Raw genomic sequence first — 19,219 nt, 5'->3', positions numbered from 1 at the left:
CCAGTCCCCGTTTTGAAAAACCACGTGATGGTCCTTCGCTAAAACTCGGAGAGCAACGGTCAAGTTCTTCCGAAATTTTTTAGATATTGGTTTCGGTGTAGATCAGTGCGCGATTGAGTGATGGTGTAGTGATGTCTCCATGATTGGTGGCGAAACGTCTGCAATCAAACTGCCAAGCTCGGCGAACAGATCAACAGTAATCTGATCTACAGCCAACTAGTGCTGTGTTGTTCACGTTAGGTTTGATGCGACGCCTGGAACATCCTTTGACATAGGGGAATTAAAATCACTTATCATCCACTTAACCATGTCATGAACTGCTGTCATTCGGGGCATGCTTTTGCGCCCTTCGAGCCCCTAGCCCAGTCACTAACTCTGCCTTTTTACACCAGTTAATGTGACAAAATGTTCCCATTTTCGCCCGTCTTCGGGAGCCTGGCGCCATATCTCAATAAGGCAACGGTCATAAGGACTGGAATGGGTGGGTTCTCCCAGTTCGACCCCCACACAAGGTGTTGATAAGCTCAACCATGCTAAACCGGCCAGTTGGGTATGCGCTGCAGTCGTCACTACTACCGCCTCATTTGACGTGACAACTACGGTTAAAAACAACCAGGCATCTTAGCTTGTCTGCCTCTTGAAAACCACGCAGCTCTGGGTTACCCTACCTGTAGCGCGCTGGGCGCATCAGCTGTTCCGATTTTCCCGACATGGGCACAACTCTCGGACAGGGCCAACATGCTGAGTCACACTATCAACCCCAGAGCAGTCCAGGTCCCACACTAAATGGAACGTGGTGAGCAATCTCGTGTGCACAAGCCCAGATAATGTCCTGAATCTGGGCTCCCACGCTGGCGCGTCAATCGGCCCAATCGCCGTGTTCAGTGGCCCGAACCTAATGCCAATTGGCTGAAGCGTGGCGGGAGACGCTCGACATGCTTGGTTGAATTGCTATACTCCCACAGATTAGCAAAGTCGGAGGCACTACTGTTAAGAAAATTAGCCTGAAAATACCACTTCGAACAATCTACTGAGAAGTCGAAAAGACCAGAACGTCTGTCACCTGCAAAAAAAATCTATTCATATTTCATAACCCCCCGGCGCGAATAATCCAGTCAGTTGGTCCTCCAGAAGGGTGTGGAGGGATGGGAAATGGAGAATTCTGCTAATTCGGTCGGGACAGGATTATAAACAGTCGGTTGTCATGGCAAGAAGCAAAATGTGATAAGAAAACACAACTATACACAGACAAACAAACGGTGCAATTTCCCTATTGTCTTCGTCCGTTCTACACAGCCACGCGTTGCTTGCATGAAGCAGTCATGGTCACACACACACAGTCCAAGCACATGCTCTTTGGTGGCCCATCGACAATGTCGCTGTCGTTCAAATTGCGAAGGTGCATCCCATCTCGGGACAGGGGTCGGCTCTGAATGTGTACATCCCAAAAGATTGGTCATTCTGACACACATGAGCATAAACACAAACGACACTTACGTGAGTGTGCATACGCCATATCTCGCACTCTAACCGGTCTCTCGTCTCTACCCAACCACACCCACTCCTGTCCAGCCTCTGCGCTTGAATCGCATTCAACGTCGTCGTTCGTGGTTTGATAGACACAAAGACAGACAGATAGACAGAAAACAAACAACAATGGGATAACCAAGCATTATTCAATCATTCGCTTTATCATGTACCAACCCAGACCGTAGTACGTGAAAGAGGTTGGGGGGGGGGGGTAGAAGAAACATCAGACAATATGCAAAGCAACGCGCAGCCAACGACGGACGAAACGTGAACTCTCGACGAAAAGACACCATGTTGGGTTGGAAGACTTGGAGGAACACTAATGACAATTGATAGCCTATATTTGGACAAAAGACTGCTACAAAGATAATAAACACCAACTATGGAGACTAAACTGTGCATCAGTGTTGGCAGTAAATTTGAGCATAATGAGTGCTTAAAAAAAACACATCGATGACCACATGTCCAGGTGTTATTTGACACCTTGAGGTTGATACACTGTATTGTTGATGTTATTCTGACCCATGTCAACGTCTGCCTTATTCAACGAATCGCAGTTTACCAGTTCTTCCCTGTACCTTTATCTATTAGCTGCGTTCACCAAATATTTTCAGCACTGTGTATGCCGTAACAAATGGAGGTCGGAAGACCCTGAAAGCGTACTAATGAGTAACCGTTCAGGTCTAGAGCTGTTCTCAAAGCTCGCCTCTCTTTTCTTCTTTTTGCGACAATTTTATGGACCACTTCGGATGGGCTTAAAATCACACCAACATTGGATGTTGATGCCTACCACGTTATACTTCGCTGGTTGTCACAACTAACTAAAGCAATCTCTAATTAATTGACTGGCTTTATTTTGTGGAATCGGTAAAAATGTCCATATACAATGATGTCGAGGCACAGTTGAGGAAAATAGAAGATCCTAATAGATCCTCATGTTAGAAACGTGAAAGATAACACGGCCTGCATACTTTCAAATCCCAGTGCAAAATTACGCGGTTTATAGATGACTCAAGAACTGTCAATATTTGACGGTCTAGACATGTGTTATCATTGCATAAACCTCGGAAGTTGATACAAATTCATGCCTGATGTGACCTTAGTTGAACAATATATTGTTTTCTCCCGCGGTACGCAACTGTAAACCTACGAAACGGACAAAGATTATACTTCCATACTAACTTGGAATGGTGCTGTCTCGCTGAACTTTCTCAATACTACTACTACTACCAATAGTAGTAATAATCGCTCAGCTAGAGCACCATTTCGATGCCCAATCTGTCATGCCACCCAAAGGGAATACGAGGGTCGAGAGCTTGCCAGGGTCCCCAAGCCTAGAAGAGAGCAGTCGAGATGCAGAGGTCGGGTTCACCAAGATCGCGCCTTAACCACTGAGCTTCCTCAAATTCAGTTTACTTTGTTGGCGTACTACCAATCGGAAATAGCATTATCTGTGTACTGGTAAGTCGAATGTATCTTGAGTCAAAACTCAGGTATACAAGCAAGAACAGAGATGATGGCAGTTTTCTCCAGGCGATGCAGTGATTGCTGGTTCGGCTAGAGAAGCCCAGTTGTAACCATATATCATAGCTTGTCAGATCAACTCCACGGTGTTCTGTGTTGCGTGCGTTCGATCAAACTTGATCGACCAGGAAAGGAATACCAACGCTTGTCACGAAGAGACTGAACCTTACCGTAGTGCGACATTTTGTGTACCTCTGTGACCCACTGAGCTATACTGGAGAGTGTCCGCGCGACGGTCGCAGTCACCTATACCTCCAGGATGGGGGTTGTAACATGGGATGACCAGAATTGAAGGGGCATTCGGAACGGAGTGTATAACGGAGCGATTCATTGGGTAAGTGGACTGAGACACACACACACACACAATGTGGTAGGAGTTCAGTGATTAAGACGCGAACATGCTGATCAGAAGGTCCGAAGTTCGAACCTAACCTCGGAATCCCGACCGTTCCTGTCTAGAAAAAAGCATCCTGGCAGTGTTTCAGCTCTCGTGCTTGTATCAGGTGGCATGGCAGCTGGCCATCGGAAAGGTGTTACAGTCTAATATTACTATTATTATTATCAGTAGTAGTGGTATTTCAGTGGGTATCATAAATACTCACCGGAGCCGACTTTTATAGTCAAGTGAAAATTGCTTACCGTACCAAATAATGTTTGCATTAACCAATTTCTGTTACCCAAAGATTCTAAACATTTTTGCCCATTTTTGGGTTTGATATTTTGTTCGCCATCCTAATGGTCAAGTTATTGGGATTAGAACAGCAGTAACATCCTTACTCGGAAAGTGAAAACTACGGAAGTGATGCTATACTATGTTTTACTAAAGTGACTTATCGATCTTGGCTACAATGGCTCTGGTACATCCTTCGCCGAACAGATTCCCAAATGTTTATGGTAGACCCGTCGCCAGTGCACCGCTTCAAATGGTACTGTCGCAATGAAGGATCATCTGTAAGCAGTTAGCTTTCAACGCTAAAGGCTGTCCCCACTTCGTCTACGAAATCAACTAATCGAGCAAAGTCACTGGTTATGAATCTAGGTGCTGACTGCTGTTCACTTAATGCAGTTTTGGGAACGACCCATCTCCCTCCGAAAGAAAAACTTCTTTGAAATTTGTCTCCAGAATTCACACATCAGAAAAGCTCACTTTGGTCTAGATTGTGCTGCGATAGGAGCTTGTTAGGTTCACATATCAGAAAAGCTCACTTTGGTCTAGATTGTGCTGCAATAGGAGCTTGTTAGGAAGTCTTTAAGAACGTTCCAGGGTCCACAAGTCTAAGCATGCTTTGGGAAATCTACTGAATCGATTTTCGGCGTGACTTGAAGCAAGGTCAATGTTAGTCCTGGGGTACTTTTAGCCACAAGACGTTAACCTAACGATCTGTTTGACAATGAAGACTCCTTGGCACCTGAAGTAGCCTTCTGAACACAAAAGTGAAAAGCGTCCATACACTGAATGTCTGAATATTTCTTCGGGTAGAAATTGTGGTTCATTTTGAGCAACTACTTGCCGGGGTTTCTTGACAGACAGCTGTTATCGGGATACTAAGGATGTGACCACTGGAATTGTTTGATCCCCAAATTCTGACGCGCGTTGGCTTATCGATTCTTGGGGCTCGACACTCCATCCATTAATCCATTCGTTTTACTGTCTACTTCAGTGAGCAAACGATATTTACGAACTTGGCAGACCTGCTGTTTGGTATCCTTCAATTTGCGATTGTAAAGCACCAAACATGGGGAAAACATGATCACCGCATCCATGTATCTTATCAGCTCCTAAATATGTTCTTTAAGCCCAATCTTGCGTCTCTAGATGGGCGATGACTCAGAATGCGTCTAATTTATTTGATGCGATTGATCCCACTGAATACATTCTTGATGGAAGCAAAAGCTGCTGGTGTCGTCTCGTGTCTGTGCACTTTTAGTGTACTTGAACCTGAACTAATACAAATATCCTGCTGTCTGATTCTAAAAAGTCTATACACCCGGTGCTTCTGGTTCTAATCGAGATTTGTGAACCAATGCAACTTCAAAGATATGTCAACTACTCCACGAGCTCCAGTAATTCTTCCCGCAGGCCCAGATATAATACCAATGCATCCTCTGGCCGCTGGCTTCGAACCCTGGCGACCGGCCGTACAGATGATTAGAAATGCCCGTCTTCACTCTGATCATATCGGTTCTAGCTTGACGCAGTGTCTCAACCAGTTTTTCACGATAGATGTCACTGTAGCCTTGTGACACTTGTGGCACACGGAGAGAACTGACACTCCGGCTCGCCCGACTCCAGCAGTCCACTGATCCAGCCGTTGATTCCATACGTGATAGCTGGACTATTCTCACCTAATTTTCAACAAGCTGACAAGAGTTTGATGTTCGTGTTTCCTACTGATTGCGTCAAACGTATGCGCCAAAAGGTAGGAAACCGTGAGTGAAGAATATACAGTAACTCGCAAAGGAAGACCCTTTGGAAGATAGACCAGTTTTCTGTAGAGCTGAGATCGGTGACCCCTCGTCGACAAGGGTTCAACATATGGACTAGCTCGCAGAGTCCTTCAAAGAAGAGAATTCTGTGCAGAACTGGTGATAAACAGTGAATGTGATTGAGAGTTGTAGTGCTGACAACTCACAGCGTTACTTATTGGAGGAAAGAGCTTATTGGATGGTACAGTTCCATTCAGCCGAAATTCAGTTGGCCAGTTTTTTCAACTATAAATCGTCTACTAGAGTACAGATGTTGCATCTTCTATGGTTGTTCCCCGGAAGAATTAGTGAGCATGAGGAAACGAGAAGGCCACGAACTTGAGGCGAGGATCTCCGTCATTTGTTGAAGTTAAATGTTCTGTTGATGTGATTAAATGTGCCGCGGGAACTCTACGCATTATACCAACAGATTTGATACAAGACCCGTAGTAACCGCGTGACAAGTGATCGACTAGTGCGTCTCAAACGGGGGTCCTCATGACAACGCAACTGACCTGTCCATTAGAGGTTCCAGTGCTTCAGTGTCACATACGGTGACCGTCCATGAATCCAAAGATTATCAGAACTGGTGTTATGAGGCGAATGGCGTTCTAGCACACAACGCAGACAGTCTTACCAGCGTCGTCTACGAACAATGATCAGTTAATCTGTCGCGCGTGAGTTATTTCTCCTGACGGCTACCTAGCTACCTCAAGACTATCTATCCAATGTTTTCACCCGATTCGCACGTGGCCTTAGAAGCCAAAATGATGCCATGTCGGAGCTACACATTCTGAGGGTTAGCAAACATCGCTTTGCCAGTCTTCCGGGACTTTCCAATCGTTTAATCTGTTAGCACGAGGTTTGCTTTTTAGCCCACCCAGTCATGCGAGAAAATTTAAACCTGGTGGTTATGAAGCGAAAATTACGCTGCGCAGTAGAATTGCCCAATATGCTTACGAGTCTGTATTTTGAAGAAGATCAATACCGACACTGTATTCAGTGTCTACAGCAAGCTTCTGAGGAGCGTTTCAGAGTTGTTGAGAAAGAATTCATTTGGCACATCAATAAAGAATTTGAAAATGAAAAAAAGGCAGACGGCATCCTAACTTTATGACAATGAGTGTCACGAACTCAGTGGAGAGCTTGCAAAACATCAGTAGGCTTCCGTCGTGAAGGGCACCGGACACTTACAAAAGACACGATTTTACGAGGAACATAACTGCTTGACAGTTGGTACCGTAGGGTCTGGCGGTCGAGAGAAACAAGAGATATCTGCCAGAAGAAATCGTTTTCATTTGCAAGCCACGGAGAAATGTATCCCGATTCTTATGAATCCCATTGTTATAGTAATAAATCAACCCGTGAAGGAAAATGCTAAATATCACTTTGGAAATTGCGGCTGACATCGAACCCAAGTGTACTGCATTCTACTCTCCGGAAGGTAGAATACCCCATAGTTGGTCGAAATGATATTGAAGCGATTCTCTTGCCTTCCTATAGAAAATCGTACCTAAATATGTCGCAGCGCCCAATATAAGCCCATCTTTACCTGGATAAGGTGCTTGCTTTGACATACGCCAGATCCATCGTCTCTTCTAGTAAAGTGCTAATTCACAGCTAGCTGGTTACGGATTGATTGATTCTGATAGTAAACTGTCGAGGAATCCAGGCTCGTGATAAGTACTGCTGAATTCACAAGCTCTGACACTGTTGCTAGATGCTACTCACATGCCTCCTCAGTAGTACGCACGGTTACACTGATAAAGCTGTAGGCTGCCAAATTTGAATTGATCCATGAATAGTCCCCAAATGAGGTGGGAAAGGAAACAATGAAAAGGGGACATGATACTGCTTTAACGAGATCTACTGACTCGCTGTGAAGTGTTTAGTGTGATTGCGTCACAGTTGGGCTGTTTAAAAGAAAACGAATTTCATCTAATTAGAGCGTATTCTGACGTTTTAGTTAACTTATTTTGTGACGGTGAATCCAAAACTAATTACAGACTATAGCCGAGTGTACATCGATGTTCTCAGGGTTCCATGAGTTCCTGCGTTGTTAATTTCTCCGGGTGTGGATACACTGGTCAACCTCCAGTAGACAATCTCTCAGTATGCATTCACCTCTCTGAATGGAATAATGATTTTAGCAAACCGAAACTTTTTGCCGTTAGATGCCAGTCACTGGAACGCAACCAGTTTTGAAAAAGCACTCACTCCAGAATATGAAATGCTTTCTTATCGGTAGCTTGTGATTGTAGTTCCAACATTTCGTTTAAAGCTATCCAAGCAAAACTACAAGGAACGTACTGTCGGTAAGGAAAGTATCTGAATACGAGAACCCAGCAGATCGGTAATGGGTTTCGTCACCGAATATCTGCTCAGGAACTGGGTCGTTTAGTTGTCAATATGGTATTTTAGTTGGATGTATGTGACGTTATCCCTTCTATCGCTTGACCAAGATGCGCTCACTAGTCAGGACCACCTGGTCATCGGAGTTCTCACGCGGTGCCTGTAATGTGCGGTCCCGGCGGGAGAAGGTATCCAGCAAAGATAGCATTGGTTAACTGCATCTGTTGACGATTCACGCATGTGACATACCGATTCATTTGGATAAAAGTACGTCTCCAGTTCACCCTCCTCATTTAGGTCGCACCAACTTTGAGTAAACCACCAGTCAGTTAACTGATTGTTGTGAATGAAGGGCTTAATCCAGACAAGAATGGCTATGCCCGTTAAAAGTTGCCTCTCATCAGATCAGTGTTAATTGGTACGCAGATCCCGTTAAAAGTTGCCTCTGGTTTCATTCGGTATGGCTCCATTCATACCCATCATTCATCAGATCAGTGTTAATTGGTACGCAGAACCTGAACGTGTGAGACCCATTTGAATTGTTCGCCAGCAAACGATGACCGATCGGTGTTTTTTTGAGCAAAACAAGTAACCTTTTTCCGGTGATTAGTGGACAAACATTAACAGGATGTTTTGGTTCCTCCCTCCCAACAGCGTACTTGTTAGACGATGAAGTGAGCGATCTACCTGAACACTGTTTGGAGAGAATACTGCACTTGAACGCCAGTTGTCGTCCTCTGGAAACACACTCATCAGAAGAGTGCTTCTCGTCGATACCTTACTGTGTTTTCCTCAAGCAAAGTAGCTTCGGCGGACCTGCCGATAAACAACCGTGTTCGAAGACCTATTTTCTCCGGATATGCGGAAGTTACCTCGTGGAACGCACTTTTGTTCTTTAATTCAGTCCCCAACAAATGATGTGTCAATGCCCAAAAAGCTGTCGCAATCAGAAAAAGAACTGAGCACGAGGTAGTGAAGCTACTGGCCGGAAGGTTTGTTTTTTTTGGACCCAGTGTGGATTTTCAATTGCTGCTGTCTAGACTAGATCAATCTGGAGGCATCTCAGCACTCGTATTTCTTCTGAAATGCATCGAAAAATTACTACGGTTGAACGATCTACTCCCCCCACACATGAGATACTGCTATTATGGTTGCATAAAATGTCTCAAAAGCCTTCTTGGGGCACACCTAGCAATCCCCGAATGTTCGTCCATGTAGGTGGACCCAGACTGCACGAAATTCACCGACGACACTCATTTGCACATCAATTTAGTTCTAACCGGAGACTCACTTGAACCCCTCGTCTATTATGATGTTCTTCAACTGAGTTTGTTGCACACACGTTCCTCTGTGATTCAGTTGGCACAATATTTAAGATATAGCAGCATATTTTCATCCAAGTAATGTGTTGCGTCAGTGAAACATGGTGCAAGTTATCGAACACCGTACCAATTGAAACATGAGGTGATCTTGCGCAGCACATTTAGTCGAAGAACATCATAAAGAAGAGATTCGGTTGAACCCCTCGTGAAAACTCGTTATAATTTGCAAACGAGTACATTTCGTCATTCTTTGTTTTTTATACATTGGAAATTCATTTTAGCAGCTAGTAACAATTAGTTTGCTTGCCAAAGTGGGAATTTTAGTTGATGGGGACATGCTTTACGAATTCTGTTCACTTCCAGAAATACTAAGAATTTGATCTGAACTACCAAGCTGTTGACCTAGTATGGCCATTCGTCCTTGCTGGTTGTCTATTCTTAAGAAGAACCTGGCAAATACGTGAAAAATACTTGGAACCTATTGGCTAGTCATCGTTTTCGAAAAAGTTTGGTGACAATCGGTAGATTTATTGCTGGGCAACGTTTCGCTTCTGAAAACCACCAATGAATGCAGAAGAATACCAAACGCTGGTCAAAGACTCAGCGATGGCGGTACATGTCTTAGACACGGGACACAGAATAGATCTGGAGAATGTGGAAGGTTTAAGACGGGGACTGCGATTCACACCACAGCGGCTGATAGCCGAGGCGGTGGAAATCACTAAGCATCACAGCGTGAATATAATCGAGGGTGTGGAGCTAGCGAGCGTATGGAAAGCGGTCTTAGATAAGCCGAGTTGACATGTGACGGTGTGGTTGTCAATTCACTTCGGATCATTAGGAAAAATCGGGGGGTAGGGGTGGAAACCCCAACCGACCAAAGGTCACAGCATCTCTCCTACACAACTTCCTTAGCACTAGCTCACCACACAGACTAACAGAAGGTTCAAACGAAGTTCAAGAGGAACCATCAAATGAACCGAACCGGAAGAACTAGACCCTAGGCTGGACCCAAACACACGTAGGTTCCCCACCGACCCAACACTTGTTCAACCACTCTAACACACTAAAAATCCCTCGGCCGACACCCAACAGAGATTTAGCTTGACTTAGCTGATTGGTTCTCCTTCCGCCTTAAATCTCGACCAACCTCGGAACCTAGTCACTTGGCCTGGCGAAGCTTTTGTGTCAAAAGCGAAACGTTGCCCAGCAATAAATCTACCGATTGTCACCAAACTTTTTCGAATACCTGCCAAATACTTTCACACACTGGGCTTGCGTCACAACCCTACTGACAGGGTGTATGGTGTGACGACTGGTTCTGTTAGGCATACGACAGGCACCTGAAAAGAAAATCTGAGCTGGAGAAAGTTCAGTAGTTAGGGGGCGAACTCAACATCAGCATCTCTACTTCTCCTGTCTACGCTTAGCGACCTTGCACTGTCTCAGTCCTCGAGCCTCTTTCAAGTGGTATGGCATCGTAGGCGTGTTACAGCTGAACGAATGTATGAGGATCCTGAAGGGATTAGCCTCAGAGTACAGTCTGCTTGCCAACAGTTGACGCATACTGAAAAAAGGCAACCTGGTTGAACAACCGGTTAGAACCTAACTGAGAACTCAGGTTTCACGAGGCTGCTGGCCCTAAGCGAATGCTGGAAATCTGCTTAAGCACCGCTCTCCTCTAACTGTAAACTCATGTTTCACCATAGGATATTGAGCCCAAGAACATCATACAGACATGACAAATTGATTCAGTGTTCGACGCAAAACCTGGTATAAAATTCTACCAACCTGGTTCTTTGCAGGAAGGTTCACCCGGCTTGAATACGGGCAAACAGCGTTTTTTCAGAGTTTTCACTGATCTCAGTGTGAACAAGTGATCGCAATAGGATCACATGAATGTAAGTCAGCAAATCGATTGGCTGCGCTTAGACCTGCCACCATGCATGGTAAAGCTGGGAAACTGATAAAGAGACAAAAACCAATATACGGGTCGGATTTATTAAACCTGACTGCATCTCGGACCCAGATTCTTCAGACACAAAGTAGTGCACGAATGATAATGATCTTGTCTTGTTTCCAACAGCTACGCGTTGCAGACACTCTTAAAACGACTTATATATTCTTTCTAGACTGTACGATCTCTCAGAGGCATATTTATATCCAAGTGTACATCCACTTGGCGATGTAAATAGCCCTAACGATGTGCCACTTTGTTCATGGTATTATCTTATGTATTGTCAGGTTTTGGTAACTTGTGTATGCATCAGGTTCCCACCTTGTCTTTTTGTTTTCGATTCGGTCATTTAGTTCTGAGGTACCCAGGTGGGGAAAACACTCCCCCGATGAAGTAACCCCATGGACTTTGGTGTTCTCGGGGAAGTTGAGTAACGGGAGACTCAACAGCATCTCTGGTTTGTTGCACGAAGGTCGCTTTATGTTTCATTTGGCACGACCTTCGAGATATCGAAGTATTATAGTCTTGAAATAGCACACTATCGAGTGATTTAAGTTCACCAAATTTGAGTAAGTTCATTCGCTTGCTTTAGTCGTCACAGAGGTGGTCAGTACACCAACAAAAAGCGAGCTGGTGCGTTTCATCTGTGTGTATTTGTTAGACGTGCGCCATGTTGCTCTAAGTATTAATTTGCAGGCTGGAAAGGAACACATAGCTCCTCATTTGTCTCTCGGCTTCATCGATATGGGGAAATACAAGACCACAATTTAGAAGTACTAGCTAGTTAATGGGATTTCTTGAGGAAGTCAACTCATGTTCCTAGTGTTTCTTTTTCGAGATACCGGCGCCTATTGCCAGTGTGTGCACTATCTTCCTGAAACATTGATCCGAACCTCTCCGGATGTTTCTGCGTGGGTGCCAACTCAGGATGTCACACGAGTGACACGTAGGTTGGATGTCACTGCGCTGCTACGACATACACGGCACGCTCAAAAGTACATGTGGCCTGTGAGTGCGCGTAGGTGGTATCTACGGCACCTGCCACGGCAAACTCACGTAGACAGGTGAGACGTGTGCAGAGTCGGTGAAACATTTGGGGGCGGCTGAAATCACGGGCATGAAAATGCCCGCTGGAATTGAACGTCGTACAGTCTGAGTGCGCGCTGGTCTGAGGGGACAATTTCCCCTGATTTGTGCTCACATCAATTGTTTTGAAGGTATTCGGTGTGAAAGAGACATCCGCAATAGAAACAGTGCAGTGGACGGAGCCAGTGTGTTTTTTACTGACGCTTTCCGAAATGTACCGCTTGGAGTACAAGGAATCCCCCTGGGAATTACAGACCACCTTCGGAGAGGTTACAGAACTGCGAGTCTGATCACTCTATTGAGTTTAGAATCCGAGTTCTGAAAGGTACCGCTATGTATGCATCTTATGCAAAATATGTTACGACGTACCACAAACACGCTTCAAGGAACAGCTGATTTCGTCTGGAAATGTTGGCTCGCTTTGACCATTTAGTACAAATTTTGATTTACGATATCCACGTTCATATAGTTATTTCTTTAATTCAACCAATGAGACATTCACTGTTTTTAATTAGTTTACAAGGCCTTTCAACGCCTTCTTCTCAATAGTGAGTGGTCGCAACGTTCACTGGGATAATTTCGTCACGCTCCTCATGCAACTGAGTCGTACTCGGCCGTGCATAGCTTGTTTTCACCATCTAGCTGGTCGGATACTTTTCCCAAGTATCAATGAACTGCATAATTTATATGAACTGTATACTTTATACCGTGACCCCAGTTCCCGAAAGCGGACACCAACGGACCATGGGGGAATCAAGATGATTCGCCTTCGAGTGGTCGAGAGTTAGACACCGTTAAGAGACCATAACATCACTTTCTAAAGCATCCGATCGCAAAACAGTGTCGCTTACATTACGATCGTGCTATATGAAGTGTATGGGCGCTGCGGTAGCAACTCATTGGTTATGTGAGTTCGACAAGAGCGATCGATCCGTTCTTCTCATCGCGAGATGGCTCAAGTGGTTAGAGCGCGAATTTACTGACCGGAAGGTCCGTGGTTCGAACCCGACCTCTACCTCTCGACTTCCCCTGTCTAGGCTTGGACAACCTGGCAGTATCCCAGCCCTCGTGCTTCCAACGGGTGGCACAGCAGCTAGGCATCGAAAGGGTTACAGATGAACGAATTGTTTTTTTTATTTCCTCATCGCTAAAAATTTCATGCTATCAATATCAACTTAATAACATCAAGAATGTGGTCAACCAAGTGGGAAACCCATTCATTCCGAAAGCTTTTTCAGCGGATCAAGCCACCAGTCACTCACTTTTAGATGCAATTGTTTCAGGTTCCTCACTTTACCAACAGAGGAACGCTGTATCCAGTTTTTTCTGCTTATTACAAAAAAATTAACGAAATTAATTGAACTTCATTCGAAAGCGCATCACGAATTCCACCAAAAGAATGTTTGGTGAACTACATTCAAATGCAACTTAAATTCGTGTTGATGCGGGAGACTTAATTAACTCCCAGCTGAACCTCTCGATCACCATATTCCCCAACTGTGCTGCACAAAGGTCGCCTCATGCTCCAGTTAGTACGATATTCCACGTGAACGAAAGGTTCAGCTGGAATTCAATTGCACCCACCAGTTTAATTTCACCAATTGTGTAAAGCTTCATGTTCAAGTAGAACATAAGGTTGTCGGAAACTCAGGGACTGTGTCCACCTGATGAGTCCGAGGAAAGGCAAAACCGGTCGTGGGCTGTCCAAACGTTTTCAGCAACCTGACGAGTAGTATGTTCCGTAAAAAAAAACAAGTTCGAAGATCAGTTCAAAACGCCTGAATCGGGCCTCACACAAACCACAGTAAAACACTAGTTTTGATTCTCACATTTCTCTATAACGGGTAGTATAGTGAAAACACCGACAAAATAACAAAAATCGATGCAATCCACTACATAAATGTGCAAAAAAGGGAAAAATAGCTTCTTCGACTATTTTCAGGCATCTCGGATGTCCTTACCCAACACGTAATTCACCAGAATATTATCCCTTCACTTGCTTTCACCTTGCCACAGTCTTTTGGAAGCTGGGCGTATGTTAGATAATGCACTGATTCGATTTCCGCAGCCAGCACTGACAGTCCATTCCTGATTGGTACCGGGAAAGGTCTTGGAAAAAGATTCGCGGGCAACCCGAACTAGTTTAAACGGTTTGTGTACGAGGTTGCTGCTAGATGACCTCCCTCAGTGAGTTTAGTTGACCACAAGGAAATCAGCGTCAAACCCACAGAGCCTCGACTTATTCTGCCTAACTGTAAACTTTTGGGGGTAGAATTGGAATCAAAGGTTTCCTTGGCGGTGCACTCAAGAGCTGTTATCTCAGCTAATAAAAAAAATCAAAGACTGAACATAAAATACTTACTGTTTTGCGACTGCCTTCCAGAGGGATGTTTCGACTTCTCGCCTGACCAACTTATCTGATGTGATTTGTAGACCGCCTGCGCTGCGTGTGGAGCTGAATCCTCTGTTTTTACTGTCGGAGAAGCTTCGGTTTGTTGCTGGGTTGGAGAGGAACACAACTGCGAAAGCAGATAGGATCTGAGTAGATTGAGTATGACATCCGGGTTATTGGGGGGCATCCATAGAGGCGTCTTGCTGAGCAAAGTTTCATCCGGATGTTGGGGACCACGTTGAAGAAGATTGTCCAAACCAGTGTGCCAGCCATTGGGGAACACATGTTGCGAATTCGGATCGTTTACAGTGGGAGGCGCTTGTGCATTTCCCATTGTGTACTGTGGAACAGATAAATCCGAAGAACCGGGTCTATTGCTAGATGTGGGCTCTATGTACGAGAGCAGTTGATGTCCCATAGTCGGGGATCGGTGCACATCAGCAGTATACGGCGTTTCCGCCGGAACAGCATGCGCGAAAGTGATCCACGGTTGTAGCCCCAGTTTTGGACAAGTGGCTGGATGTGGTCTGCTTCCGCGACCGATCGGCCTATGAAAAGCGACAACACGGAAAAATTGCTTCCAGCGGAGAAACAACACTCGTAAGATAATGTGAACCACCGGCCCGATGCACAGCTGTTTGTCTGAACCGATTGACGTGTACTCTATAGCAGACAGTGTCTCATTCTAGCCCCTAAATAAGGCCCGTTATGTCGTCAACTCTTGGTGTGTCTGGTAAGTTTGCATGCGGAGTGCCGACCATCAACAAGGTTTGGTAAACAACTGCACTGCGGTGTGCGTATGTGTGAGTACACAGGAGCGTACGAACAAACAGACAAACGCGTGTAAGGTGTGACCCCGCAACAGGGTGGAACTCAGCGGTGGCTAAAGCAGTTGGATTGTGTTCGCTGTGGGTGGTAGCGTTTGTGGTGTGGTTAGAAGTTTTGCGCACGTGCCATAAACGTGTCGGCGCCAATACGAAGCGTCTGCCATTTTAGACCAATGAAAGAAGGCAATAAGGGACCAATCAAATAGAGCGTTGAGCCAGTGAAGACTTTCACGTAACCTCGACATCGCGTTGGCTCCGCCTGCGGTTTTCTGGCCTACTTTTAAGACAGACATGTTTTTTTTCTGCGTAAAGTGGAAAAGGACAGTGCACTGAACTTTTGCTGTTTCACTTGGTGGCACTGGTCGTTTAAGGGCCGCTTATTTCATCAGACGCATAACTTACTGATTACTTCGAATGAATCGGGGAACCACAGTATTCTGTGAATAAAAACCAGCAGCTTGACTGATATTTCGGTCAGATAGTGTCTGAGGCCAGAATAACCTCCCCATGCCTTCAGCAACGCTTGAAGTTTCTTTTCTTTCACCAAGTGATTCTCGTGTTAAAGAAAGAGCGCATCAAGACAGGATAAGATTATGATAAGGATTTCCGGTGATAACGCTATACAACCGTATACTTAAAAGTTGCACTGCCAGTTTCGATAACCTATACGTCTTTTTTTCCTCAGAATTCAATGATGTTCATTTGCTGAATCGGAGAATCTAATCCAAAGAATGGTACAACCAGCTAGCGAATTCGTGATAGATTGCATCAGGTTCATATAAGTGGTAGAAAGTGAAGGAATTACGTGACAGCTCCTCTATTTGCTATTCTCGGCATCCGATGGGATTAAAACTCATGGAATTAGCTACTGAGTGTCGAATTTTGGCTACACTGGTCGACGCATGCAAGCACTTTAGGCTGTTGGTTTTTATGCGAGATAATGGTCGATGTGAACAGGACACAGGTCTGTGCGTGTAGCTGTTCAATTACCTATCATTTCCAAGAAATCCGGTCCTTTTCTACCACCTGAGATAACATTTAGGTCGGTCTACTAGTTCGGCAAAGTTTTGCAGACCAAAATAGAATTTTACTTTCCTCGTCTCGTGAAGATCAACCCTTTGTGTGTGTGCGCGCGCTCGCCAATCATTCTCTGCGGATGTTGGCGCCAGACTACACACCCGTAATGAAACTGCAAGTTTGTGGAAGCCCAGGTGGCAGTTTCAGTCATGGGAATGGTTATCACTCACTTGTGTGGGATGAAGAATGCCAGCAAGCATATTTGCTGGCGTAATAAATTTGTCCCGTTTCAAATACAGTCGTCACAGAGTCGTTCAGCTTGCTGAATTTCAGACCACCATCGTGGAGGAACTACCTTTCAAAGTAAAGCAAGCCTAGCTGATCAGTCTGGATGTTCCTCACCAGCTGGAGTGCCGTCCTTGGGGCAGATAACAATCTAGCTAGGGTTGACAACCTTTGATGGCATGGTCTCTCCGATTTAGACACAGCTTGCTGGCCCAAAGTGGACTGAGAAACCCAAGATGGAGGTCGTTTCGAGTGAGAACTTTTGCTTGTAGCTTAGGTTCCCAGTGTGTATGGACACCGATCGATGTTGCGTTCCCGAGCAGGCAGCTGTAACATGCGGTTTTCCAGAAATTAGATTTGGTGGTGGCCTAACGAAAATGCGTTAAATTTGACTATATCAAGAGTGAGGTTATAGTTCATTGACCAGCCATACACTAATATCTGTCAAAACAATATTATTGGGGATGCGGTAGTTCTAGGGCGTTTTAGGCCATCCCAGACAGTAGGAAACTCAAGGTGACTATGGATACGAGGCAGTTACTGTAAGCTGATGTGTTCACCCGTATCACCCCTCTGGTGCACGAGAGCTGGGATATCGCCAGGTTGCCCAAGCTTAGACAGGGGAAGTCGAGAGGTAGAGGTCGGGTTCGAACCACCGACCTTCCGGTCAGTAACTTCGCGCTCTAACCACTTGAGCCATCTCGCCCCACTGTGAGCTGATAGTAGTCGAGGACCCCTGCGGTACTCTGCGTTCTAAGTAAATGGGTCTTGCTAACATTTTCTGGACCCGTTACTGCTGTCTTCTTTCAGGAAAGTTGTTTTCGATCCATGCTATTAATTTTTCCTTTGTGCGGTGTTTCGAAAATACAGTGCCCTAGTTTACAAAACCAAACACCCTGGAAATGTCCACTCATGTTGGAGCACTCACCGTCCAGTTGTTCCCAAAAAAACCACTAGGTTAGATGTGTACGGATGCTGTTTACAGAGACCGCATTGTTTTGAAGCGAGCAAAGCGTGTTGTCCGAGAAGCTTCATTCTGTAAGCTAATGTGGTCTTCATGATTTCGTGGAGTATTGGTAAGGGGGTTGAAGGTTGGTAGTTTGTATGGTTGGCTCTGACGTCAAAATTTTACACGTGGCTGCGCAAAAACAAATCAAGTGAGCTAGAGGTATTTCTGACTGTCACCTTAGATCGTTGTGAAGTTGGTTGATAACACTGGAAAGCCTGTCATGTTGTTGTTAATGACAACATTTTCAGTAGATTATGCTGGACCCGGAGGTTCCGATGCATCGACAGCAGAATTTGCAGTCCCAAAACAGAAGAGTACTCCAGATGTGAATCTTTTCCTCCGGTGACTGCTGTTATTTTTGTTGTATTCAATGTAGTTAGAGATGAAATACCATTCCGATAACATACATACAAAGGGGCATGTATAGACGTAATATACTACTCATGAGGTTTCTGAAAATTCTTAGAAACATCATAAACGAGAGATTCAGCTGGGTTCCAGGTTAGTCTCTCGGAAGGCCTAATTTGTTTGAGGATGGGTGTATTTCACTAAGAGGGGCATGCAGTTCTTCCAGAATCGATCTGTAAGTCTCTGTTGGTGCCGAGCTTCATCCTTGCGTTTGAATTGCGCCCAAATTTGCCCTACAACGGTAATCCTTGATTATCCTGTTCAATCAGCATACGAGAACTTCCATATAGTGCTTCTAGCTAGATCCGCTGGGGTTCCATAGTGCGGCTGACCTGAAAGGCCATCGGTGACTATCCCTTCCTTGGATGATGTGAGATCTAGCGAGCTACGGCCTAGGAATCTGGTCATTATGTGGACAACAGTCTCCTGGTATTGAATTTATGCTGGAACTGTGTTTTGAAACGTGCCTCTTACTGAGGAGGTTGCCTCTACTAATGTGACATCAATGTTTCCCACACTCAGGACCTAAGTGAACCTTCTATACAATCAAGACTAATCTGTGGAAAGAAAGTTATCCATTGTATCGTTTTAGCTGGGTACATCGCATACAACCTCCAACAGTTCTACAACATTGCTGTGCATATCATCTTATAATTTCGGACTAGAAATGCACCTATTCTGCGGATTATTTCAGTCATAGGTAAGCATGCCGCTCCTTGTCGGGGATCATCGTATACAGACAACTTGTTAAGGAACGAAATTGCGGCATCTGCAAGTTCTTCAGATAGCCAGGTATCGATCACGGAAATTGCGCCTTATGAATTGGAACTCGGCATAAAACAAACCTCTGAGAGACTACCCAAAAGGAAAAACTTGGAGAGCTCGTGTTGATTCTGGACTAGTTTTCTGTTGATTCGTTGCAGTTCACAAGGTGTTTTTCGTGAGACTACACAAAGATCATGCGAGTGGTAGTTGCGAGTTCTGGAAACATGAATGGAACCAGACAGATTTCTATCTCTGTCGGAGTTCCCAGGGACGGCTGAA

The 19,219-nt window shown here is 45.0% G+C and overlaps 2 protein-coding genes across 2 annotated transcripts in view; one reads left to right on the top strand and one right to left on the bottom strand.

The window, feature by feature from the left end:
* The window catches only part of T265_13611 (hypothetical protein), a gene marked incomplete at both ends in the record, with an annotated part of 79,886 nt that extends 64,572 nt beyond the window's left edge, over positions 1-15,314 (bottom strand). The window contains one exon of the mRNA XM_009169698.1: positions 14,600-15,314. Within this exon, the coding sequence (XP_009167962.1) occupies positions 14,600-15,314 (715 nt within the window). The remainder of the gene's footprint in view (positions 1-14,599) is intronic.
* Positions 3,940-9,276, top strand: T265_04826 (hypothetical protein; the record flags this gene model as incomplete). The annotated part of the gene is made up of 2 exons (XM_009169672.1): positions 3,940-4,005; positions 9,091-9,276. The coding sequence occupies 2 exons, from the start codon at positions 3,940-3,942 to the stop codon at positions 9,274-9,276; spliced, it is 252 nt and encodes an 83-aa protein (XP_009167936.1).
* Positions 15,315-19,219: the final 3,905 nt, after the last annotated feature.

The sequence above is a fragment of the Opisthorchis viverrini genome (assembly GCF_000715545.1).
Source record: "Opisthorchis viverrini unplaced genomic scaffold opera_v5_85, whole genome shotgun sequence".
Lineage (NCBI taxonomy): Eukaryota > Metazoa > Platyhelminthes > Trematoda > Opisthorchiida > Opisthorchiidae > Opisthorchis > Opisthorchis viverrini.
This window is presented reverse-complemented; position numbering and strand designations above follow the sequence as displayed.